The following is a 24980-nucleotide window of genomic DNA, read 5'->3' as shown; positions in this document are numbered from 1 at the left end:
TGTCCTTTTTGGCTTCTGATTGTGAATATAATTTTCTTTTCACTCTTGGTAGTTGGGAGATAATGTCAACGTGTCATGTTTTGCCTCTTCCATGTCTACAAGATCCAGAAGTTGTGCAACAAAAAAAAATCCTAATCTTCTTTCCTCTTCCACTACCTTAATGAATCTCCTCTGTCTGGTTACACTTGTATATGGTGACTCTTCTTTTACACTCAGCCCAAGTAAGTCTTATAATCTGTGCTTTTGATCTTGTGTTTTATAGGATCTGGTATAGTTTTGTGGTTCGTGTGTAGAGGAAGAGAACTTGAAACTAGTATGTAGTTTTAGCTTTTGAACTCCACTTGTTGGATTTATTATTCAGGTTTGTAAGTGCTGATTGTCTGTCTACAAGAAACATGGATGATTTACCAGACAATCTCCTTTGCCAAATCTTGTCCAACTTGTCTACAAAAGAAGCTGCGTTGACATCAGTTCTCTCAAAGAGGTGGCGATACCTGTTTGCTCTTGTACCAGATCTCGATTTCGATAGCTTCTCCTCTCAGCACACGGATCATACGAGTTTTATAGATTTTGTGGATAGAGTGTTGAAGTTAAGAGGGAAAGATCATGTTAACAAGTTCTCTCTAAAATGTGGAGATGGTTTTGAGGACGAAGACGTGTATCCTTGGATATCAAACGTGCTGAGACATGGTGTATCAGATCTTTCTCTACATGTCTCTTCCTCATTGGTTTATTGGTTGCCTTCAAAGGTTTTTGCGAGTAAGACACTGGTTAGGCTGAAGATAGGACCAGAAGATGGTCCCATAGTTAAACTGAGAAACGTTTGTCTTCCACAGCTTAAGACACTGAGTCTGGACTCAGTTGTGTTTGTAGAGGGTGAGATTGGTTTTGCAAAGCTTCTGTCTGGTTGTCCTGTGCTTGAGGAATTAAGTTTCTGTAATCTGGAGTGGGGTTATTGGGGTTCTTGCTCAGTGGCTTCAAAAATCCTCAAGAGACTAACGCTATATTGTGCACACTGTGATGACAATCCAAAGAGGGTATCATTTGATACTCCAAACCTTGTCTACTTCAAATATTCTGATAATCTTGCACAGAAGTATCCTAAAGTGAACTTTGATTCGCTGGTTGAAGCTAGTATCGATATTCGGATGACAAATGATCAGAAATCAAATGTCAGATACGTATTGGATGATGACGAGGAAAGAGAGATGGTTGGTAACGCAACAGAGCTTCTTATGGGACTATGCAGTGTGAAGACCCTTTACTTATCTTATGACACTCTTGAGGTATGTGAGTCTTAACATTACTCAAGGTTTTAGTTAGTGATTGGAAATGAACTTATTGATTTTTTTTTGTTTTTGTTTTAGACTCTTAACTTTTGCTGTGAAGCCATGCCAGTGTTCAACAGCTTGACTCATCTAACCATTGAGAATAATCCAGAAGTAGGATGGGAATCATTACCAGAACTTCTCAAGAACTGTCCAAATCTTGAAACTCTTGTCTTCCAAGTAAATGAACTAAACCCTTGAAAATGAATCTCATGGCTCCTTTTACATCAAAGCGTTTTTTTGTATTGAAGTTTGAGATGTTTCTTTAATGTTTTAGGGACTCATTCACAAAGCTACAGATAAATGTGGGGATGTGTGTTTGTGCAAAGGTTTGCAGAAAATCTCTTCTTCCCTATCACATTGTCCGGTGAAGTTTCTTAAGATATTGAAATTTGGAGAAGCATGTGGTGATGATGACGAGGTGGAGGACATGGAGATGGAAATGATCAAGCATTTCGTAGAGAAGATGTTAAATCTTGAACAACTCATAATATACTACAACACATCAATTAAAGATGATCTGGTTGAAGTATTAAACCAACTTCAGATGCTTCCTGAAGTTGCTTCATTCAAGTGCAAGATTCAAGTAATCTCTGATAGTCTCAGCTTATTACTTATGGCGCCGTGTCTCCTTTACCAGTAGGAAACTAGGGATGCGTTACAAGTCTATGTAGTTACTAAAATATCTAAGAACTCAAAATCAAGATTCTCCTGATTCTACTTTGTTGATTGCATAAAGTAACACTGCTATGTTTCAAAAAGTTTATTATTATGAGTGATTTGTATGGCAAACAAGCCACTCAAACTAAGAACCAAAAAGAAAAGCCAAAGATGATCCAGCAGTCTCAATAAAAAGCACAAATCATCAAACAAAATCACAAAAACTTGAAAGCGAAACGCAGAAAGAAGAGCAGAGAAGATAATCTTGGTCTAGCTGCTGACGTTACCAAAGATTACTTGGATCTCACAACTTGGTGAAGCTTTTGTAGGAAACCTCTTAAGTTCCCTTGACAGTTCAACCACATTATCATCAACCAATGTATCATAGTATATTATCAGCTGTTCAAGTTGCGGCATTGTCTCAAGGAAGTGCTTGATCAGCTCTGTCTCTGTCTCTACAACAGCTTCACCAAATCCCATAATCTGTAAAACCTTCACAGAACTTGATGATAAGCAAGTAGGGACCTCCCCTGAAAACTTGCATAGGCACCCATCAACTTCCTCACACTTGATTGTATATGTGTGGCCGAGTCCCTGAAACATAGTAGCAACAACTTAGTAACATAGTTGTGTCTGTGTTAGGAGATAGCAATAAAGAATAAAATAAGTATTGTTACTTCAAAGACCAGGGTTTCAAGATTTGGACATTTCTTGAGTAAAGCAGGCAATGATTCCCATCCTGAGTTGCGTGTCTGAATAGTTAAATGAATCATGTTGTGGAATACAGGTATATGGTCACAGCAGAAAGTTAGAACCTGAAAACAAAAATGTATCTTCTCATTAATATGGAAATAACTAACTAAAAAATTCAGTGTTAGTTACAATACTATATATACCTCAAGAGTGTTGGCAGATATGTAAAAGGTCTGGACACTGCGTATCCCCATGAGAAAATCTGTTACATTGCCCACCAAATGTTCATAGCTCTCATGCTCATGTTGCTCACTTGTCATTGCGAGGTCGATACTAGCTTCAACAAGCGAACCAAGGTTCACCATTGGATACTTGCCCGCCACGAAATCAGAGTACTCCAAGTAGACAACATTGGGTGTATCAAATGAAACGCTATCCGGATTCTTATCATAGTCTATACAATACAGGATCAGTCTCTTGAGGGTTTTGGAAGACACAGAACGGTTCCAAAAATCAGAGTAGACATTAATCAGAACTAACTCTTCAAGGACATGACAACCAGAAGTAACCTTTTCAAAGCAATCACCACCTTTACCTAACATGACTTTGTTGATGTGAAGAGTCTTAAGCTTTGGAAGAAACACATCTTCCACATCAATGCTTATAACATTTTCAGATTCTATCTTCAGCCTCTCCAGTGACTTGCTTATAAACACCTTTGAAGGGAGACAAAGCCCAGCCAGGGTAACGTGTAAATCAAGATCCGATACACCACGTTCCAACACATTTGATACCCAGTTTGTGACACACTCTGGATCAACACCATGTCCACACTTTAAAGATAACTTGTTTAGAGTATAGTTCCCTTGCAACTCCAACACTCTATCCACAAAATAAATAAAGACTATAAGAACCTGAGTCTTTTCCAGATCAGACGTATCAGGATGAAAACGTATGACCGAGCCGTCAAAGTCAAGATTTGGTCTGTCAGCAAACAGGTACCGCCACTTTTTGGAGAGAACTGAAGTCAAAGCAGACTCTTCTGTGGGGAGGAATGACAATATGTGGCTAATCAGAGCTTCTGGTAGATTGCTGATTCTATCCATCTTCTTGGAACTGATCATAGTGACAGATCTCAACAGTTACAACCTACAAAGAAAAAAAAACATGGAATGATCCTGAGTGAGTTATATAAAATGTGTCAGAATGATTCTGAAGCTTTAACGCCTCTTTGAACAAGAAGCAAATTGCTAGAGAATCTTTTTCTTAATGAATAATGATATTAACATTAAGAGAATATTTGATTGATTGATTCCATTAAATGACAAATTGCATTACAAACAAACCATTATGGGAAGAAGGATTATGGGATTGATTGGGAAGGTCGTAGATTGCCGTAAAAAGCCATTTTTATTTTTAAAATCACTTTTGTAAATCAATCATGATATATCTTTAAAAATTGAATCTAGGGGCAATAATTTTTTTAAAAAGAAATATGTTAGCTTTGAAAATCATTTTTTCTGCAGTTTTTATTTAGTGTTTTAGTTGTCTTTGAAAACTTACAGCAAAATAATTAAAGTCAAACTTAGGAGATCCTGATGTATTCAACTGAGAGTTTCAGGTGATTTGTATTAAAATGACAAATCCATTGTTATTCAAACATGAATTTTAAAAACTCATTTAAAATCCACCGTTATTGAACTTGACATTTCGTAAAGTACTGTGAAATCCACTGTTATTGAAAATATTTTAAGTTGTGGGATTTTAAAGTTTTGAGGTGATTTTAAGATGTTTGAGTGGAGTTTCTTAGTTAAAATAAATAAAACTCAAATCCCATGGTTTTAGGTGATATTCTAGAGTAGTTTAACAAAAATCACCTAAATCTCTGCAACTTATTAAAATCATCTAAAACTCCATTAAAAATCAAATCACATCAAATGCTAAATTGAATACATCCCCTAAATAAACTTACAACCTAATTTCTGAAGCAAAAAATATAAAGGTACAGTACAATACAACCCTTCCAATCAGCCTCCATATACAAGTATAAAGTGGTTTCAGTAGCTTTCAGTTTTCAAGAATTTCAAATTTATTTCCTTTTAGAAACTGTTGAGACTGATATCAATCTTGGTCGATTCTCTGCATTTATAACGTTTAGATGATAAAGAAATATGTATGCACGTTAATAATCAAAATCCTCCATTAGAAAAGCTTCTTGTTATTATAAATCTTGGAACTGCTAGAAAGAGACTTAAAGATATATATACATTAACATTACTTTTACCGTCATCATAATCATCAGCATGATATTGCGTCAGATCATTAAGAAGATATCTGCAGATCTTGAGAATGAAGGTTGTGCTGTTGTTAGAAAAAGCATCACCAAGTGAGTTTTTGTTTTCTATTTCTTCATTTTTTTCTCAGGAAAAAGCTTGCTTGACCTTCAAGTTTCCTACAGAAATGATCAACCATTTCCTACAGAAGATGTTGAATCTGGAACAGCTCATAGTATACTACAATACATTAATCAAAGATGATCTGGTTGAAGTATCAAGTCAAATTCAGGTGCTTCCTGCAGTAGCTTCATCCAAGTGCAAGATCCAAGTAATCTCTGTTAGCCTCGGCTTTATCAATTACTCTGCCCATTTCCTTATAGATGAAATTTGCATTGACCCTCTACAAGAACCTTTCTGGTTTCTTGGCTCCTTTTGGAGTCATGCCTCCTTTACCAGGAGGAAGCTATGGATGCTGCTCATGGCTACAAGTATCTGTAGTTACTAAAATACCTAAAACTCAAAATCAGGACTTACTGATTCAACTATGTTGGTTAGTGTCCGTGTGTTTTATGCTTTTGTTGTGAGAATGTTGGGTTCATGTTTTGCTTTATTTATTGATATAAGCTGCCTTTCAGTGGAGAAGAAGCTTAACATGAGACCTAAGATTCTATAGGAGTCATTGTTATTTAAGTGTTGGTGAAGTGGAGTTGAAACTAGACCGTAGTCTGTTGCTCTCAAGCTGTTGAATTTCAATAAGTTCTACTTATTGATAACAGTGCAATGTTTCAGAAAGTTTACTATTAAGAGTGATCTGTATAACAAACCAGCCACTCAAACTAAGAATTAAACCAAGTAAAAGATAATTCAGCAGTTTCAATAATTCAGAAGCACAAATCATCAAACAAAAACAAAATAAAAATTGAAAGCAAAAAGGCATAAAGAAGTGGAGAGAATCTTGGTTTAGCTGCTGACTTTACCAAAGAAAACTTGGATCTCACAACTTGGTGAAGCTTTTGTAGGAAACCTTGTGAGCTCTCTTGACAGTTCAATCGCAGCATCATCATCAAACAGTGTATCGTAGTATATTGTCACTTGTTCAAGTTGCGGCATTGTCTCAAGGAAGTGCTTGATCAGATCTGTCTCTTTCTCTACACCAGCTTCACCAAATCTCAGAATCTTCAAAACCTTCACAGGACTTGATGATAAGCAAGTAGGAACCTCCCCTGAAAACTTGCATAGGCACCCATCAACATCCATACATTTCATTGTAAATGAGTGGCTGAGTTCCTGAATCATAGTAGAAACACAACTTAGAAACCTAGTTTTTTTTCTGTGTTAGAAGATGCAATAAAGAGATATGTGTAATGTGCTGTTACATCAAACACCAAGGTTTCAAGATTTGGACATTTCTTGAGTAAAGCAGGCAATGATTCCCATCCTGACTTGCGTGACTGAATTGTTAAACGAATCATGTTGCGGAATACAGGTATATGGTCACAGCAGAAAGTTAGAACCTGAAAACAAAAACATATCCTCATCAATAAGCAAATCACTAACTCAAAAGTAATCAATGTTACACTATAATATACCTCAAGAGTGTAGGCAGATATGAAAAGGGTCTGAACATTGCGTATCCCCATGAGAAAATCTGTTACATTGCCCACCGAATGCTCATAGCTTGCAACTGCACATTGCTCACTTGTCATTTCAAGGTCGATGCTAGCTTCAACAAGCGAACGAAAGTTCACCTTTGGATACTTGCCCGCCACGTAATCAGAGTACTCCAAGTAGACAACACTGGGCGTATCAAATGAAACGCTATCCGGATTTCTATCATAGTCTATACAAGACATGATCAGTCTCTTGAGGGTTTTGGAAGACACAGAACGGTTCCAAAAATCAGAGTAGACATTAATCAGAACTAACTCTTCAAGGACATGACAGCCAGAAGTAACCTTTTCAAAGTAATCTCCACATTTACCTAACATGAGTTTGTTGATGTAAAGAGTCTTGAGCTTTGGAAGAAACACATCTTCCACATCAATGCCTATAACAGTTTTAGATTCTATTCTCAGCCTCACCAGTGACTTGCTCATAAAGACCTCTGAAGGGAGACAAACCCCAAGCAGGTCGAAGTGTAAATCAAGATCCGATACACCACGTTCCAACACATTTAGTATCCAGTTTGTAACACAGACCGGATCAACACCATCCCCACACTTTAAAGAGAACTCGTCTACAGTGGAGTTCCCTTGCAGCTCCAAAACTCTATCCACAAAACGAGTAAACACTCTAAGAAACTCAGCCTTTTTCCATTCAGACGTATCAGGATGAAAACGTATCACCGAGCCGTTGAAGTCAAGGTTTGGTCTGTCAGCAAACAGGTACCTCCATTTTTTGGAGAGAACTGAAGTCATAGCAGACTCTTCTGTGGGGAGGAACGACAATATGCGGCTAAGCAGAGCTTCTGGTAGATTGCTGATTCTATCCATCTTCTTCGAAGTGATCATAGTGACAGATCTCAACAGTTACAACCTACAAAGAAAACAACATTACATGTGAATGAGTTATATGAACAAGAACCACAAAAGAAAATGGCTATAATCACAAGATCAAAAGAAGAGTTGTGGGAACTGGGAACTCACTTGAGTTTTTACTTTTTAGAGCAGAGAAGCTATCATTTTTGTATTTTAAAGAAAACACTGACAAAGTTCAAATATGTATATTCTCCTTTACATAACGAATAATGATACGTTACAATTAATAGAAAGATTTAATTTTCAAAAGATAAAAAAAAAATATTCAATTTATGATACAAACAAACGATTATGGGAACGAGAATCATATATGTGTAAATTACTTTCAACAGCAATCAGTTTCCCATAAATTCAGATTTGTTTCCTTTTTTGTTTTTGTTTTTGCTGTTGAGATTGATACCAATCTTGGTCAATTCCCTGCATTTATACACGAACTGATATTTTATTTAAAAAATGCTTGCACGTCAAAAAAATAATAATTTAAGAATCAAATCATCCAATAGAAAGCTTTTTGTTATTATTGATTTTGAAACTGCATTAAAGAGAGACGGGAAATCTTCACATTATCATAGTTTTACTGTCATCACTATGCCAATTGAAATACTCAAACAAAGATTTCTATGTTGTGTACTCTGATTTTTGGATGCCCTAAATAATTTTTAACATTATGTATTTTTATTCTTTTATCTAAAATCATATATATAATACAAGTTACATTTAAATTATATAAAATAATTAAAAAATTGAATGAATTTCAAATTTGATCACCTCAATTTTCCTTTTTACAATCAATGCATTATTTGTTGGGAAACTTAAAACAAAAATCTTGCTGAAACAGAATAAAGAGAAGTCATCTACTAACAAACCATACTGCCATGTTTCTTTCATAATATCAGGTTCACTAATGACAAAATTTTCAAATATTTTATTTATAAAATATTATATATTTTTCATTACATTTAGTTTTAAGTTCATTTATTTAATTTTAATATATAGCAATAATATCATAAACGTTTGACTATATTTTATCATATTTTTATATTTTTATTAAAATTATTTGTGAATGTAAATACTTTCATCTAAAATAAAATGTTATTATTCTAAAATACACTCAATGCATTTATTATTAAAATTTACATAATAATGCTATTCTTCTTAAAAGTATCATTATTAAAATTATAATTTTTTTTCTATATATAGAAATTGTAACAAAAAATTAATTTAAATATCAAATAAAATATATCCTCTTAAATATAATTATTGGAACTAGAAGGAGAGACATGTTAGCTTTGAAAAGCCATATTTATTTTTATAATCACTTTTGTAAAAAGTCATTTTGGTTTGTTTGTAAAGGCGGTAAAAACCAATTTACGGATGAGTTATTCTTGGGTTCACCCCTATGATGAACCTTTAGGTTCACCAACCAATAGAAATCAAGTGTTTCATAATTAATATCTTCTAAAAAAGGAAACAAAATAACGTCAAATTATATTATGTTTTTAAAATAAATAAAATAAAAACAAATAAAAATAATAGTAGTTACAAAAAATGATTTAAAAATATATTTTTAACATCGTAAAAAAAATAAACCCTAAACCTTTGAGTATACCATAAATTCTTGGGTATACGCTAAACCCTTAGATAATCTTAAACTCTAAACCCTAAATTCTAGTATATGTTAAAAAAATTAGATATTTTAACACCGTCATCGAAATACTAAACCCTAAATCCTAAACTCTAAATCCTAAACCATTGAGTAAACCCTAAACATTTGAATAATCCTAAATTTTAAATTAAAAACACTAAACACTAAAACAATAAATCTTAAAAAATACTAAACCCTTGATCTTAATCCCTAAACTCTTTTTAGGATTAAGGATTTGGTATTTTTTAAGATTTAGTGTTTAATGTTTTTAGTTTAGAGTTTAGGGTTTAGTGTTTTGATGACGGAGTTAAAATATTTTTAATTGTTTTTGCATATATTACTATTTTTATTTATTTATAAAATTTTTATTTTTAAAACATAATATAAATTGATAATATTTTGTTTTCTTTTTTAAAAGATATCAATTGTGAAATGAGTGATTTCTATTGGTTGGATGAACCTCTAAGTTCACTTTAGAGGTGAACCTCTAGGTTCACTCTAGGGGTGAACCCAAGAATAAGTCTTTATGGATGCCGTCGAACGTTGATGCCATTAAAAGCCACTTTTATTTTAAAATAACTTTTGTAAATTAATCATGCCCTAGTTTTAAAAACTGAATCTAGAGCCATTTATTTTTTTAAAAAAAATTAATAACTTATCTTTGAAAATCATTTTTTCTACAGTTTATGTAGTGCTTTAGTTATCTTTAAAAATGTACAGAAAAAATCAAATAAAAAATACTTATCCCTAATTTCTAAAGCAAAAATATAAAAATACAATAAAACCCTTCCAAATCAGTTTCTATATATTATATAGAATCTGAATCGGGTACACAAAATCAAGGTACGTGGAAACGAAATTGTATGAAAATGTAAAAGTAAAATTGTTACAAAAAATTAAGGAGCAAATAGACGTTGGAAGCTTATATCCAGATATATATATAATATATATAATTAAAATATATAATAATTTTATAAAATTTATGATTAAAAATTTATGATTAAATTTAAAATAAACAATTTATTCATTTATAATAATTTTAAATGATTTCATATTATGTAAAATGAACATAAATTAAGTTTATAAGAAACCATTCTATTCTTTGTTTAATATTTCCTAAATAATTGACACAATATATTTGAATATATATGCTATATTTTTAATAAAATCTCAATACATAAGATAATTTATAGTATTAGTTTTAATATTTGTATATATTTTCTTCTTTCTATTTAATTACTATTAAATTTTAGATTTTATGTAAAAACAAAAAAATCGATTTATGTTTATATTTATTTGTGACATGTGTTTTTTTAAAACGGGGGTCTAATTTCAAAATGGAGTCGTAAGATTCCAATATCTTTTTAAATAGAATATCTTAAGAACAATTTAGAAACGATTCCTTGAATTTCTAAAAGATTTTAAATTCTGATTTCGAAGCGGGAAATATACTTTCGTGCAACCTAGCACCATATACAAGTATAAAGTGCTTTCAGTATCTTTTAATTTTCAAGAATTTCAGATTTATTTCCTTTTAGAATTTGCTGTTGATATCAAATCTTGGTAGATTGTCTGCATTTATAACGTTTAGATGATAAAGAAATATGTATGCACGTTAATAATCAAAATCCTCCATTAGAAAAGCTTCTTGTTATTATAAATCTTGGAACTGCTAGAAAGAGACTAAGATATATATACATTAACATAGTTTTTACCGTCATCATAATCATCAGCATGACATTGCGTCAGATCATTAAGAAGAAATCTGCAGATCTTGAGAATGAAGGTGATGGTGCTGTTGTTAGAAAAAGCATCACCAAGTGAGTTTTTGTTTGAGAAAATTTCTTCATTTTTTTCTCAGGAAAAAATTGCTTGCTTGACCTTCAAGTTTCATATCTAATCTCATTGGGTTAACATTCAGGATTGACTATGGGTTATTAGACCCGTTTGTATCACTATTAGAATTTTCCGGTAATATTATTTTACTTCTCCAATTTTTATGTTTACTTATCAAAGGATGTCTAATTAGCCAATATCTGTTTCTTGATCAGTTTCACCCCCAGGTGGATTCAGAGATCATCCTCACAGAGGTCATATTATTATTCTTATATACACAAAGCTTTATCTGTTGTGTAATGTCTCTGATGTAAACGGACTAACTCTGTGCAGGTTTTGAAAGTGTTACATACATGCTACAGGTGGCAAAGATTCTACCATCTTCCCCGTATATTCGAGCTTCGAAAATATTGATTTGAAGATTTACCATTCATGCTTTCTAAATGGTTTTAACGTTATGCAGGGAGGAATCAAATACCAAGACTTCAATGGTCATAAGATTACAATCCATGAAGGAGATGTTCAGGTGAAGAAAAACAGCAAAAATTTCGGACCAGCTTAATTTTCTTGTTTTATTCTTTTGATTCTGGTTTTATTACAGTGGATGACAGCAGGAAAAGGAATCGTACATTCCGAGATGCCTGAGGAAGAAGTCAACAACGGCTTACAGCTTTGGATCAACCTTTCTTCTACTGACAAAATGTTTAAAGAACACTCTTCAAATAGATCCCATTCTCCTTCAGCTTTCTCAATGTTTCTTAATGATATGTGTTCTTTGGTTTTCAACAGGATAGATCCAAAAGCCCTAGAACTGACGAGTTCAGAGATTCCAAGAGCAGAGGAAGATGGAGTAGAGGTCAAAGTCATAGCCGGAGAATCAATGGGAGTCCAATCTCATTTCTACACAAAGACACCAATCATGTTTCTTGACTTTACTCTTAAGCCAAAAGCTCAAACCCACTTCCAGAGTCATGGACCGCCTTTGCCTACGTCATAGATGGTGACGAAGGCGTCTTTAGCTCCTCGGACCCTTCCACCATACAAGCACATAAAGTTGTGGTGTTTGGAAAAGGGGATGGAGTTAGCGTGTTGAATACGCCAAGCTCTAAGCCATTGAGGTTTTTGTTGATTGCAGGGGAACCTATCGGCGAGCCTGTGGTTCAACATGGTCCATTTGTGATGAACACACAGGCTGAGATTGATATGACCATTGAGGAATATCGCAGTGCCAAGAATGGCTTTGAAAGAGCTAAGTCTTGGAGGTCAGAGTAAAAATGGTTTTTAGGATTTCTTCTTTTGTTCACATGGATTTAATCTTACACCTTAAGATCATATCAATATTATATAATAAACAATGTTAGACCTATTTTCACAATTTGTAGCTATTCTTTTTCCATGGGATTAAAGGATATTTTCTTCAAGACAAACTAAAACTAATACAGTAACTGAAAGATTAAAACATTGAGTTGTGGTCTGACCAACAAGAACATAAACAAAATAAGTCATTAGATACTAATACAAACATAAAGCCGAGAAAGACTCATGCCTTTAGGATTAAAGGATAGAGTCTTCAAAAAAAGACAAACTAAAACTTAATACATTAACTGAAAGACTAAAACATTGACTTGTGGTCTGACCAACAACAAGAGCATAAACAAAACAAGTCACTGGATACTACTACAAACGCCGAGACACACTCATGGCTTTAAAACGGTAGACAGAAGCATGAGTGAATCCAATACCAACTTAAGAAACCAAGACGATGCTCAAGTAGATGACAAGTTGAGGTTATCAGAGATGACTTGAATCTTACACTTGCTTAAACATTCTCTAGAAACCATCTGAAACTGGCTTAAAACTTCCACCACATCTTCATCGATTGACGTTTCATAGTGTATTATGAGTTGTTCAAGATTCGGCATCGTCTCAAGGAAGTACTCAACTTGCTCCATCATTTTATCCATGTCCTCGTCTTCACAGATATCTCCAAACTTCATTATCTCAAGGGTCTTCACAGGACTTGATGATAAGCAAGTAGGAACCTCCTCGTCATCACACGGTTTGCATAAGCACTCTCCACTTCCCATTCCCTCTCTGTGGAGAAGTCCCTAAACACACACAGTAAAAAACTAACTTCAAAATCTATTTCACTTTGCATGAAACAAAGTATCATGCAGCCATGAAACAAATGATATATTTGGTTACTTCGAAGACAAGAGTTTCAAGATTTTGACAGTTCTTGAGAAGCGCGGTCAGTGATTCCCATTCTACATCTCGGTCGGTCTTGACAGTTAGATGAACCAGGTTGTCGTAAACCGGCATTGGTTTGCAGCAGAAAGCAAGAACCTGAACCAAAAAAAAAAAAAACCATTTCAAGTAGAACATCACTAACTTGAAACCATAAAAGATTTATGGAAACTGAAACTGACCTCAAGAGTGTTGTCAGATAAGTAAAGCTTCTTAACATTGCATATTCCCATGAGAAGAACCGTTGCATTCCCAACCATAGTTCCCTCTTCTTCTTTAAATAAGTCATCCTCTGAAAACTTAGCCTTGCAGATCTGCTCATGAGTCATTCGAAGATCAAGACTAGCTTCACCAAGCGAAGCAAAATCCACTTTTGGATAGGTGTCTGCAATAGCATCAGAATACTCAAAGTAGACAAGATTTGGAGTATCAAACGATACACTCTTTGGATTCTCATCAAACATTTGCTTAAACCGAAGCGTTAGTCTCTTGAGGGTAGTGCTAGATACAGAGCAAAATTCCCAAAACTCCTGACACATTGTTTCGCTCGCATCAACCTCGGAAGACAGAGGCCAAGACCAATGAGAAGAGATGTGCAGAACAATTTCTGTTACGTGGCGGTTCAGAACTTTGCTTATCCAACGAATGACAGGAGATGGACCAACATCATCTTTACACTTGATGGAAAGTCTGTTTAAAGGATCATCCCTGTGTAAAGCCAGTTTACGATCGACATGTTTTATAAAAAGTCTGCGAATCTTGTCACGTTCTTGTCTTCTCACTCCAGGATGCATCCTGATTGAGTCATCAAAATCAAGATTCATCTTTGTTTTTGTATAACTATCACCAGTTACACCCTGAGCAAAGAAAATGAGCTTCAGGTAAGAATAACATACTAGCGCAAAAGTATCTCTTTAACATAATAGGGAAGAACAAAGAAAGAAGAAACTTACTTGAGGATAAAGAAAGGGAGGAGCAGAGGCCACCAAAAGCCAAAAACTATTAAGTGTGTATGGATTTTAGTAACAACTATATATTAAAGAAGTTTATAGTGAAAGACGAAAATTAAGGGGTTTTGGTTTTGGCGTGGTGATGGGTGAGTTTTTCAACGCTAGATTTTCTTTTGGAGTGTTGTCAAGTCTTAAGATCTTGTAGATGGTGATGATGAGATTCTCTGTGAGTTCAGGACGATTTATCTTCAAGAGACTAATTTATGTGTCCGAATGGAGCAGCGGAATAAGTGCAGTTCTCCCGCCACATGCAATTCTCCGCACTACATTCACCATTCATCATTTTTTGTTTGTAAAAGCAGTTCAAGCGGGAGATATGCATGCAGTTCAATATTTTTTGTCTTTTTGTGGAAAAAGCAGGAGATCTGCATATAGATCTCATCCGCCAACATTTGATGGTGTTGATCTGCTTTTTTTGTTTGGTTAATAAATAACTTTGTTACAACACATAACCTTAAAATATATTTATTTAGTTTTATGAATATAATATTTTTACTTTATTTTGTTTACGACTTTAACAATACAAAATTATCATTCTCTACTTATTAGTTTTTGTCATATAATTTTTACTTTTTAAAATAATTATTTTAATATAATACATATTTCAATATATTATGTATATCTATAGTTATATAGTTTAAATATGTATACTAATGTAAGAGATGCGTATTTTGTATCACGCAAATATATAGTAATATAATTTAAATATGTATACTTATGAAGAGAGATATATATTTTATTTATATATTTAATTATGATATGTATTATGAAAATATATAGTAATATAATTGAAATTACAATAATGGAAGAGATATATCATTAAATTTTTATTTTAAAATTATGATATTATAGATTTAGCTCAATACTTTTTGTTCTTTATGTACTATATTTATATATTATATACTTTGATATATTTTATTATAATCTTTTAAATATTTTATCTACTTTATTTGGATTTTTATCATTTAAAACTATAATAACTATTTGTTCTGATTGATCCGTATTTTTCCTACATGTTCTGTAATTCCTGTTTGATCCGCTTGATCTGCACTTCTCCTGCTTAATCTACACTTCTCCTGCTTGATCTGCACTGCTTGAACTGCTTTTACCATTCGAAGCCTATAGCTATACCAGTCTAATCAGACTAGTGATTTGAAAGGAAACCTAATATGAATAGTTAACGTGTCAGTTAGTTTACATGCATTGGCTTGTTCCCCTTGGCTCTCAACGAGATGTTGAAGTAGAGTAATTATGATAGTAGTTGGCTCACTATGGATGAAATGATCTTGATGTTTAAGTAGAATTTTCACCCAATTTTCAATTTCTATTCAATCTCGGGTTGTGCATTGAATCCATTCCACATTTTGAGGAATAAAATTTGCAATATTCTGGATTTCTTTTTTAATTTTTAGCCGTCTCAAGCATTTACATAAGCTACTAACATTTTTTTTTTTGGTCAACTCATAAGCTACTAACATAATGAAGTACTTATATACATAACCAACTGTAGAGTTATCTCAGTTTCAAATCTTACGAGGTTCTTTTGACACTGATCAACTAAACAGAGCAAAGCCCATTCGTTATTATTGCTAAGTAAGAGGTGAACAAAACTATGGCAAATAGGCAAGAACTGTGACATCGTCTTGGGTTTTACATAAAAGAGCATCAAAAAAGGAGAATCTAACTAATTGGCTTTGGTCCTGTACACAACTTCGAGACATTCTTTGGCTCGAACAACTTTAGACTGAAGGTAAAAGCTCCCAGCTTTCGCGTTGTTCTCAAAGAGCTTGTCGTATTTCTGCATTCATATATAGACCAAACCATTCAAACTCATTTTAGTTATTCCCTACAGAGTTGAAGATCAGACCAAGGACTGAAAGAGAAGTGTGTGTGTGTGTTTTACCTGTAAAATCTCTACCCAAGAGGTCTGCTCGGTTACACCGAGAATCTGCCTAGCCTCTTGCGCATTAATGGCTTTTCCTGCTTTACGTACTGCATTCTGCATTGCTTCCTGTGCAACACCAGTTTTAGATGCATCTGCAAAAAGAAGCTTCGTGAGTAAGATTGGCATCCTTCATTACACTACACTATATCACACTTTGATTTACCTACCGAGCAATTATACTCGAATGAAATAGAGCAAATATGTTTTGAAAAATATACAACCTGTTTTAGTTGTAGTAATATGCAACTAATAAAAAACCTATCAACTGAAAAAAAAAAACTAAAATATACTGTATATAGAAACAGAGCAATCACCGGTTCAACATGCTCAATTGAAACAGAGCAAGCTGTTTCAGGAAAATGTAATTTTCAGAATATCCAGAATCAATTTAATTTGTAACCAAATCTATCAACTGGAAAAAGATATCAGAGATGTAGAAGAAAAAAAAGAGTTGAAACTCACTTGCAATGGCTTGACGATAGGCTTGAAAGACAGCACGACCCAATATCCCAGAACCCATCACAATGAACTGCGCAATTATTCTACTAGCCTGTAAACAATAAAAAGTAACGATTAACATGCAGCATGATAAAGCACACGCCTTTAGCCGCTGAGATTCGCAATATATTTTAACCAAGTAGACATCTTTTTGCATAATAATTAAATCTAGAAAGTTAAAAAAAAAAAAAAAAAACAGAACACGAAACAGTATATCCATTTAATTTCATACAAAAGTATGTACTAATCACTGCAGCTACAACCTTAGTACTAACTAGTATGGATTAATTTCAGTTTCAATCACGAAAGAAGCTAAAATGAAACGACTTTTCTAAAGTAGACAGAGTCGTCATCAAACCCAAGAGAGATTAAAGCGGAGAGAGAAAAACAAACCCACCATGGGAGCAGATTAGTTGACCCGTTTGAATTGGAGAAGATGCCTTCTTTCGTTAACGAGATTAGGATTCGCTTTTCGGCGAGGAAGGCAATTTAACAACAATCTAGGGTTCTCTTTTGTTTAGCTCGTGTTCGTGTGATTAAAAAAGAAGTTTGGAGAAACACGGGAGAGGGATGACCACTACGAAGCACAGGTTTGACGCCCAAGGAAATTTTAGTACTATCCAATAGAAACTCTACACGTGTGTGGGCTTTGGGCTGTTAAGAAATTAGGCACATGTTTACTGGGAAGATATATATTGTTAATTAAATCTTATTATATAAAACTTGGTTCTTCAAAGTTACTAATTAATATGATCGCGACACATGGCGATTATAACTTTAAGATTGTGACATGTGGTAAATAATAATTTTTATATAAATAGTTAATTAATAGTATTTTTCCTTTTTATGTTTTAAACAAAAAAATTTTCATAATTATTTAATATTATTTTCCTTTTTATATCCAAGAAATAGAAAATTATAAAAATTATATGAAAATAATTTTCCTTTTTAAAAAATTTATGAACAAATATAATTAAAATAGTTATTTAATACTATTTTTCCATTTTAAGTTTAATACAAATTATTGTTAACGAAAAAAATTACACTAATAGTTATTTAATAGCAAGCTTCCTTTTTAAATAATAAAAAATAAAATTGTATAAGCTATATGAAATTATTTTCCTTTTAATTAATTCTAATTTTGCTCTTTTTTTTAAATCATGAAAAACAGAATTATGAAAGAAAATAGTAGTTTAAATTTTTCTAAACGAATTATAGTGTTAAACAATAATTTTATACAATAATTTTATATAAATAGTTAATTAATAGTATTTTTCCTTTTTAAGTTTTAAACAAAATATTGTAAGCAAAAAAAAGTTTCGTAATTATTTAATAATATTTTCCTTTTTATGTCCAAGAAATAGAAAATTATAAAAGTTATATGAAAATAATTTTCGTTTTTAAAAAAATTATGAACAAATATAATTATAATAGTTCTTTAATAGTATTTTCCATTTTAAGTTTTATACAAAATATTGTTAACGAAAAAAGAATTTATACTAATAATTATTTAATAGTAAGCTTCATTTTTTAAATAATAAAAAATAAAATTGTATAAGCTATATGAAAATAATTTTCGTTTTTAATAAATTATAATTTTGTTTTTTAAATCATGAAAAAACAGAGTTACGAAAGAAAATAGTAGTTTAAATTTTTTCTAAACGAATTATTAAAACCTGAGAATACAAAAGATTATTTAATTTTTTAAAAAGAATCAAAATATTTTCCCATATTAAAATTCTAAGCAAAAGAGAGTTGTAAAAAAAATCTTTTTATTTTCTATAATTAACTAATTTTCTGTGGAAACTCCAATAGTCAATGTTTGAGTAATGGTTAATAGTATTTTTCATTTTTTCGTTTACAGTATACTATTAATAACTATTATAAATGAAAATTAGGCTGTTAAAAAATATTGTAAACGAAAAAGAATTCTATACTAATAATTATTTAATATTAAGTTTCTTTTTTAATAATAAACAAATAAAATTGTATAAACTGTATGAGTATAAATTTCCTTTTAAATAAATTCTAATTTTTCTTTTCTAAAATCAAGACAAAACAAAATTATGAAAGAAAATAGTATTTTAATTTTTTTTAAAAGATTATAAAAACCTGAGAATATAACTGATTATTTTATAATAAATCTAAGTAGATTTCCTTATTAAAATTCTAAGCAAAAGAGAATTGTAAAAATAATCTTATTATTTTCCTATGATTAGCTAATTTTCTACGGAAGTCCCATAGTTCATGTTTGACTAAGGATTAATGTTTTTACACTTTGTGGTACGACATGTACTACACATTATTTTCATAACCAGTTATTCACACAATTGAGATTCAGAAACATGGTCTTTAGCATACACATATCACAAGAATCAAAGCAGTATTAAACTGCATAAAGTATTAATAGTTTCATTACCTCTAATTGCATGATAAAAATGTTGATCTATAATGTTATCTATTGATAAAACATCAAAGATTATTTCCAATTCACCTATATATTCGTATCTATATTCTCTTTCTAAAATAGAGAAATTATATTATAGAGATGGATTTGCTTCAATTTGTACTTATGCAATTGAGTTCTTTTATTTTTAGAGGAAAATATAGAGATATGGTATTTTTGTTTATAAATAAAAGATAAAAATATCATTACATTACCTTTTTCCTTCAAATATAGAAACTCTATAGCAGAATCATAAAATAGAGAGATTCACATTTATAATAGAATTTATTTTATGAGAAAATATGGAGAAATATATAGAGCTGAGAACTATAGATATTTTAAAGATAAATAAATCATACAAACAAAAATATATAAAAGCTAACGATTGTACAAAAAAGTTCGAGATCCTACGATGACAACACAAAACATTACTAAATTGTCATTGAAACATTATAATATGTTTGAACAAGAAAAATAATATAGAAAAAATACAAATATGCATTAAATTAAGAGCTTAAGAAAGCATACGACGTTGTCATCAACTCAATTGGTTTGATTCAACTTTTAAATTCTTTATATTTTGCTTTATTTCGTATTTCTTTATGTTGAGTTCTATTTGAATTTTCGGGAATATCTCTTTTCTCTAACCTTATGTATAAAGTTGCTAATAAGTGATTTCACTTATGTGCCATGATTGTTAAAATAGGAATACTAACCAAAATTTATATGAAAAAAATAATTCTTATACCTTGAATAATTTTCACACAGTATATAAAAAATTATATAATGAAATTAAAACTTAATCAAAATCCGTGCAACGCACGGATCCATATCTAGTATTGAATAAAATTTGGTTTATATTGTTCCTACCTGTATATATTATGATTATTATCTTCTTCTTTTTTACTTTTCTTTATGTTATAATTCTTTTTAATGTCTAAGTAACAGATAAAAAATAAGTTTTATTTATATGTTTAATAATTTTGTTTTATTTTTCAGCGAAACAAAAATTTTGCTAAACACATATCAAGACTCCGTAATGTTACATGATACTCCTAGGTCCAAACTCACCGTTTCCCTTTCAAAACCAGGGTGAGAGAATAACTCAGACCAAAACATTGAACAAAGATACAAAATTTTGGTTCTACAGGACATTCTATGCTTATTCTTATTGGTCTTTCATCATAATATTTTGTGGCAAGCTACAACAGAGTTGGCAGCAGAGAATAAGAAGATCCACCAGCTACTTTTCCCTCCTTCACGGAGAAGGAAACTTAAGTCTAACGACGAGAGTTTGAAGGACGCATACCGTTAAATAAACCCTTACCAAAATCACCAAACCACAAGCAAGTAAATAGAAAAGGAGCTGTTTTGCCACTGGATCTGTCTGGTGCTTACATGAATTCTTTGCTCTGACGTTTGTGTACATAACAATGAGCTTTCAAGTGACCAAACTAGAGCTGTGTGGAGATACAGCTTCTTACATTTGTAGTAGTAAGTTAAATAAAAATAAACCAAAGAATAAACAGAAGTTGATACATTTACCGTTGAAGTAATTTCTGTAAAACATTTTTCCCCTCTTTATAGTTTTACCAATTGTTATCGATTACAAACTTCTCTTCACTCGTAAGTTCATTTCTTCTTGCTGGAAGCAAAAATCTAGTCTCTCACATGGACAACATGAAACCTCAAGTTTTGTGTTCAGGTGGAAGCACCTACAAGGCTGGCTCGAAGTGAATCACCACCTTCCTCATCGAACGGCTTTCTCTGAACATCTAGCACTTCTCCACCTCTTTTACTCTCCTGATCGTTCTCCTTCCTGAGAAATAAGAACATCAAGAAAAAGAAATAACACAAGGAGTTGAGAAAACAGATCTCTAGAGTGCAGAACATATATTGAAATTGGAGAAAGATGGAGAAAAGACTGTACATTGAGTATATGATCAGTCCAATAGCTGTAGTAGCAAATGCCAAGTAATAGAGCCAATCAACCTAACATATATATTAGAAGCCACATGATCACATACACTGGTTTCTACTGACATGAATGAAAGTATTTCCTGATGTTCCATGTACAAAGTGAGCAGCTAACCTTCTCATGGTAAGCGAAAATGCGGATCAGAACCGCCCACATGTCTGATGTGAGTAACGAGAGGGTGAACATTGCTGTACCATTGGTCTAATAAGACAACATATTTTCAGAAGCATGAAAGTAAACTGAGATATCAACATGATGACAGAGAGTGAAGGAGGTTCACTGTATGGTTTTAGTTTTGTCTCATACCTTGAGTAAGACTGTGAGAATAGAGTAGAATAGAAACAAACCAATTGCAATACCAATGTAAGGCAAAACCTGAAACCACAAAAGTCGTAGAACCTTTTAAGTTTGTTTTCCTAAAAGAGAAAGTCTCTGAATAACAGAGTTTTTGTAAGCAGCAAACTTACAGCCTCAGTTGACCAGTGAATAGCATTGAGTGCATCACGTTCAAATATGCTTCTATGGATCAAGTCAAGGAACATGCTCTCTTTGATAGCATTTAAGTTTAAAGAAAACATGTCTTAGCCTTTGTTATTTGAAGGATACATCTGAATTGCACCAATGATTGCGCCGAAAAGGCCCACAAAGGACATGAGTTCAACTCTGTCTGCTTTCTTCACAAGGAACTCCTATACCAGAGGAACAAGGAGGTCAGAACTACACCTCAAATCCATAACATATTTTTGAGAATGAGATTAATTACTTGCTTACCTCACTGGTATTACTGAAAGCATACAAGGTTGATGCAGCTATAACAAGAAAGTCTCCTTTTACAGGATTTCTCCCTCCTGAAAAATGCCACCATAATATGTGAGTGTTAAGTAATTATGAACAATGAAAACAGACACAAGATAAGTAATGAATCAGTTTGCATCATTACCAGCCCGATCCCCTGCATGTACGTCTGAGAAAACAACCATGACAACACCAATAATACATACAGCCACACCACTGATCTTCATCAAACTGTATCTTGTCTTTAGAAAAACCCAAGTCAACACCAAAACACACGGGATGGCCCAGCAGTCCAGTAACATGACACTTGTCATTGATGTGTACTGAAATGCCTTTACCACTGTAAAAAAGCAAAATGTCATAATAATCAACTACAAGACAGAAAAAATAACTGATCAGCTGTCAAGGCTCAAGTTGAGAACACTCACCAAGAAAGTTGCCTTCGACATCAACTAGAGCAAGGAGGAAATAGTAATACCATTTGGCCTACAACAGTTTTGCATTGAATGTGTTAGAAAGACTTGCTAGTTAATTTCAATAAATGCAATCTTTAATACACACTTATTACTCCTCAATGATCAAGAATTAGTACCCCCAAGGGGAAGAAAGAAAGTAAGTAATACACTAACCTTAATTACAGATCTTCGATACAGCATTATACTTCCATATACAATTGCCAGTAACACATAACCTAGGAACGACTGTGATGTTGGAGCATTGATACCTAGAAGGTTTCGTAATTTGAAAGCCATTAATATGTATTATTAAAGTAATGGGTTGAAAATAAAAGGTGAAACCTTTTCTGACGAGCTCAGAGGTTGTAAAGCCAATTGAAGTAGAGAGAAGGGAGAGGATCTGTCCCAACACAAGTCCAATCAAAGTCTCCTTCTTCTTGATCTCACTAAAACTGAAAAACACCATTACTGTTTTTGTTTCTTCCTTCCAAACAATTCAGTGAAGCCAAAAATGGAAAGCTATGAAGAATGCAAGATACAAAGACAATACAATGGATCAGATCCAGAGAGGAGACTGAAGGTAAGTCCTTTTCTATATCCTACAGAATCATTGGCTAGTTTAATGATATTGAATTTCAGATAGTTGATATATAAATTAATCAAAAACACGTTGTGACAACAAAAGGAATACATTAGCTAATCAAAACACCATGTGAGTTGTGACTAAAAATAATTGATATGAATCTCTATTCCTCCGTTATGTTAAAATAAAAGTTCTAGGAAAATAATTTCGCAACAAAATAGTTTTTTTTTATAAGTTTTCTATGAGCTTTTTATTAATTAATAATAAAACTTTATAAAAATTTGAGTTTGTTTAATTAATATTAGTTAAAAAGTTTATAATTTAAACAATCGATGCATTTATGATAAATATTCAATATGTTTTCTTAATATATATTAGTTTTAGATCCGCGCACCCACGCGGGTGTTATATCAATATCTTTTTATAGATTTTGGTTGTGTATGTTTTTGATATTTATTGATATTAAATATTAATTTAATATAACATTTATACACAAAATTTGTTGTTGCTTATATAGAGTAGTTTTATTTATTGTATCGAACCGTTAATGGGATTAATTGTTTATATATATATATATATATATATATATATATATCTTATGTATTTTTTATCGGCACATAATTATATAAAAGTATGCATGAGTTAACAAATGTAAACATCCATTTTTATTTAATATAATTTTCTAAAACTGACTATTTACATAGAATTGTAAAATTTAGTTATTATTAATAAATGATGAGGAATAGACTATAATACCATAAATAATAATCTGATGATCAATTATCTCCCTTTGGTAAAACAGAGAAAATATCTGCAAGTAAATTTTTTCTTATTATATATAGATTTGTATAATATCAGAAAATAAAATGATTCACAAAGTTGTTTTCTCTTTTCTTTTGGGTCAAAACTCACAAAGTTATTTTCATTTCCTATTTTTAGAATATACAAAGTGTATGTACATATAAGGTATAAAAAGTACATAATATACAAACTGTATGTATAAGGTTCAGAGAGGTGTCTAAGTTATTTGCATTTCCTATCAACGATTCTATTATTAATTAATGTATGTCATAGCGTGTTTGTAAATATTGTTTCTATTACTAGAATATTCTGATTTCTTATATATATATATATATATATATATATATATATATATATGTATATACAAGATTTTCTTGTGGTAATTAAAAATTACAATCTTTTAAGTTTAAGGTATAGCTAAATTTTAGGAATCCGATAGTAATACATTAACCATGTCTTAAATATTAGGAATGATTTAAAGAAGTAAAGAATATTGTTAGTGAACTAATCGTAAATAAAATATACTATTTTTGAATATCTCCTATACTAATGACATCTACATGGTTTATATTGTGTCATTTGATATCCTAATTACTTTAACGTAATAACATTTATTGGTTATTTCGAATAGAAATATTCATATTTTCTATTACTATATTTATATAATTAAGTACATATTATTTATGGTTTGTAAAGAACTCTGACTATTATTTTCTACTTCATCCAAATATCGAACATATAAAAATGTTATAATAGGACACACAAAAGGATGAATCCATTCACGATTCTTCACGTAAAAACAATTTTATTATTCATCAACATTGTTAAATTATTTGCCTCTATCAGGTTCAAATTAACAGAGAGACTTTTCCTTTCGGCCAACAATAAATAAACAATCTTAAAACAACGATATTTAAGGTAGCTTAATTAGGATAGTTTAGTAATGTTTTTTTCAATAATTGGTATTCAAAATCAGTGACATACCATTGTAAATGTTAGAAAAAAAGTAGGATTAATTTCTAATTGTACTTCAGTTAGATGAAAACATCAAAGAAATCTATCTTTAAAAAACATGGATAAATTTTTTTGAAAATTTAATAGTCAAATCGAATGTTTCATCAGAACATGCTCAAGACTGGCCGTAATGATTCACCTTCGCCACCATGAAAGCAAATGGAAGTGATTTAAAATCACTAATACAGGACATGAACATTGGCAGAGCCAGCTGAATCTTTTAGAGGGGTCAA

At 31.8% G+C, this 24980-nt stretch overlaps 6 protein-coding genes across 8 annotated transcripts; 2 read left to right on the top strand and 4 right to left on the bottom strand.

Annotated features, from left to right (window-relative positions):
- The first annotated feature begins 51 nt into the window (after positions 1 to 51).
- On the top strand, positions 52 to 2107 carry LOC108830925 (F-box/LRR-repeat protein At3g59210). The gene is made up of 4 exons (XM_018604493.2): positions 52 to 221; positions 362 to 1286; positions 1368 to 1508; positions 1606 to 2107. Exons 2-4 carry the CDS (start codon positions 396 to 398, stop codon positions 1969 to 1971), a joined length of 1398 nt encoding a protein of 465 aa, XP_018459995.1. The 5' UTR covers positions 52 to 221; positions 362 to 395; the 3' UTR covers positions 1972 to 2107.
- A 149-nt stretch (positions 2108 to 2256) lies between these two features.
- Positions 2257 to 3812, bottom strand: LOC108814981 (F-box/LRR-repeat protein At3g59250-like). The gene is made up of 4 exons (XM_056990232.1): positions 3641 to 3812; positions 2885 to 3526; positions 2666 to 2803; positions 2257 to 2582 (listed from the first exon to the last, which is right to left on the bottom strand). The coding sequence occupies exons 1-4, from the start codon at positions 3803 to 3805 to the stop codon at positions 2259 to 2261; spliced, it is 1269 nt and encodes a 422-aa protein (XP_056846212.1). The 5' UTR covers positions 3806 to 3812; the 3' UTR covers positions 2257 to 2258.
- Positions 3813 to 5917: 2105 nt separating this feature from the next.
- Positions 5918 to 7449, bottom strand: LOC108815544 (F-box/LRR-repeat protein At3g59250-like). Its single transcript, XM_018588113.2, has 3 exons — positions 6547 to 7449; positions 6334 to 6471; positions 5918 to 6244 (listed from the first exon to the last, which is right to left on the bottom strand). Exons 1-3 carry the CDS (start codon positions 7447 to 7449, stop codon positions 5918 to 5920), a joined length of 1368 nt encoding a protein of 455 aa, XP_018443615.2.
- A 3217-nt stretch (positions 7450 to 10666) lies between these two features.
- On the top strand, positions 10667 to 12301 carry LOC108816734 (putative pirin-like protein At3g59260). The gene is given in 8 exon segments (XM_018589301.2): positions 10667 to 10959; positions 11061 to 11110; positions 11191 to 11229; positions 11309 to 11337; positions 11439 to 11501; positions 11577 to 11677; positions 11765 to 11934; positions 11937 to 12301. Coding segments are annotated over 8 exon segments (975 nt in total). The 5' UTR covers positions 10667 to 10747; the 3' UTR covers positions 12248 to 12301.
- Positions 12302 to 12386: 85 nt separating this feature from the next.
- Positions 12387 to 17281, bottom strand: LOC108815912 (mitochondrial import inner membrane translocase subunit PAM16 like 2). 2 transcript variants are annotated; one of them, XM_056990446.1, is made up of 6 exons: positions 17073 to 17281; positions 16640 to 16727; positions 16136 to 16269; positions 13405 to 14079; positions 13181 to 13321; positions 12387 to 13083 (listed from the first exon to the last, which is right to left on the bottom strand). In XM_056990446.1, exons 1-6 carry the CDS (start codon positions 17073 to 17075, stop codon positions 12742 to 12744), a joined length of 1383 nt encoding a protein of 460 aa, XP_056846426.1. In that variant the 5' UTR covers positions 17076 to 17281; the 3' UTR covers positions 12387 to 12741. The 2 variants fall into 2 exon arrangements, with proteins under 2 accessions (XP_056846426.1, XP_018443946.1); XM_018588444.2 differs by lacking the exons at positions 12387 to 13083; positions 13181 to 13321; positions 13405 to 14079 and adding an exon at positions 15796 to 16030 and having other exon boundaries at positions 17073 to 17253.
- Positions 17282 to 20631: 3350 nt separating this feature from the next.
- LOC108816023 (uncharacterized) lies at positions 20632 to 23114 on the bottom strand. Of its 2 annotated transcripts, XM_018588578.2 has the most exons (12): positions 22900 to 23114; positions 22692 to 22801; positions 22524 to 22618; positions 22323 to 22380; positions 22040 to 22234; positions 21871 to 21947; positions 21706 to 21788; positions 21567 to 21618; positions 21406 to 21474; positions 21214 to 21300; positions 21052 to 21113; positions 20632 to 20940 (listed from the first exon to the last, which is right to left on the bottom strand). In XM_018588578.2, exons 1-12 carry the CDS (start codon positions 23040 to 23042, stop codon positions 20823 to 20825), a joined length of 1149 nt encoding a protein of 382 aa, XP_018444080.1. In that variant the 5' UTR covers positions 23043 to 23114; the 3' UTR covers positions 20632 to 20822. The 2 variants fall into 2 exon arrangements, with proteins under 2 accessions (XP_018444080.1, XP_018444081.1); XM_018588579.2 differs by having other exon boundaries at positions 22692 to 23025.
- Between the last annotated feature and the right edge of the window lie 1866 nt (positions 23115 to 24980).

Source organism: Raphanus sativus, chromosome 7 (genome assembly GCF_000801105.2).
Source record: "Raphanus sativus cultivar WK10039 chromosome 7, ASM80110v3, whole genome shotgun sequence".
NCBI lineage: Eukaryota > Viridiplantae > Streptophyta > Magnoliopsida > Brassicales > Brassicaceae > Raphanus > Raphanus sativus.
Note: the sequence above shows the minus strand (reverse complement) of the source record. Positions and strands in the feature narration are given on the sequence as shown.

Coding starts and splice junctions, on each gene's coding strand:
- LOC108830925 (XM_018604493.2), top strand. CDS start 396: ATGGATGATTTACCAGACAATCTCCTTTGCCAAATCTTGTCCAACTTG. Junction 1,287..1,367: donor TATCTTATGACACTCTTGAG/GTATGTGAGTCT, acceptor TTTTTGTTTTAG/ACTCTTAACTTTTGCTGTGA. Junction 1,509..1,605: donor TTGAAACTCTTGTCTTCCAA/GTAAATGAACTA, acceptor TTAATGTTTTAG/GGACTCATTCACAAAGCTAC.
- LOC108816023 (XM_018588578.2), bottom strand. CDS start 23,042: ATGTATTCCTTTTGTTGTCACAACGTGTTTTTGATTAATTTATATATC. Junction 22,235..22,322: donor TGTCGAAGGCAACTTTCTTG/GTGAGTGTTCTC, acceptor GCTTTTTTACAG/TGGTAAAGGCATTTCAGTAC. Junction 21,114..21,213: donor TTTTCGCTTACCATGAGAAG/GTTAGCTGCTCA, acceptor TATATATGTTAG/GTTGATTGGCTCTATTACTT.
- LOC108815912 (XM_056990446.1), bottom strand. Junction 13,322..13,404: donor TATCTGACAACACTCTTGAG/GTCAGTTTCAGT, acceptor TTTTTGGTTCAG/GTTCTTGCTTTCTGCTGCAA. Junction 13,084..13,180: donor TTGAAACTCTTGTCTTCGAA/GTAACCAAATAT, acceptor GTGTGTGTTTAG/GGACTTCTCCACAGAGAGGG.
- LOC108815544 (XM_018588113.2), bottom strand. CDS start 7,449: ATGGATAGAATCAGCAATCTACCAGAAGCTCTGCTTAGCCGCATATTG. Junction 6,472..6,546: donor TATCTGCCTACACTCTTGAG/GTATATTATAGT, acceptor TTTTGTTTTCAG/GTTCTAACTTTCTGCTGTGA. Junction 6,245..6,333: donor TTGAAACCTTGGTGTTTGAT/GTAACAGCACAT, acceptor ACTATGATTCAG/GAACTCAGCCACTCATTTAC.
- LOC108814981 (XM_056990232.1), bottom strand. CDS start 3,805: ATGATCAGTTCCAAGAAGATGGATAGAATCAGCAATCTACCAGAAGCT. Junction 2,804..2,884: donor TATCTGCCAACACTCTTGAG/GTATATATAGTA, acceptor TTTTGTTTTCAG/GTTCTAACTTTCTGCTGTGA. Junction 2,583..2,665: donor TTGAAACCCTGGTCTTTGAA/GTAACAATACTT, acceptor ACTATGTTTCAG/GGACTCGGCCACACATATAC.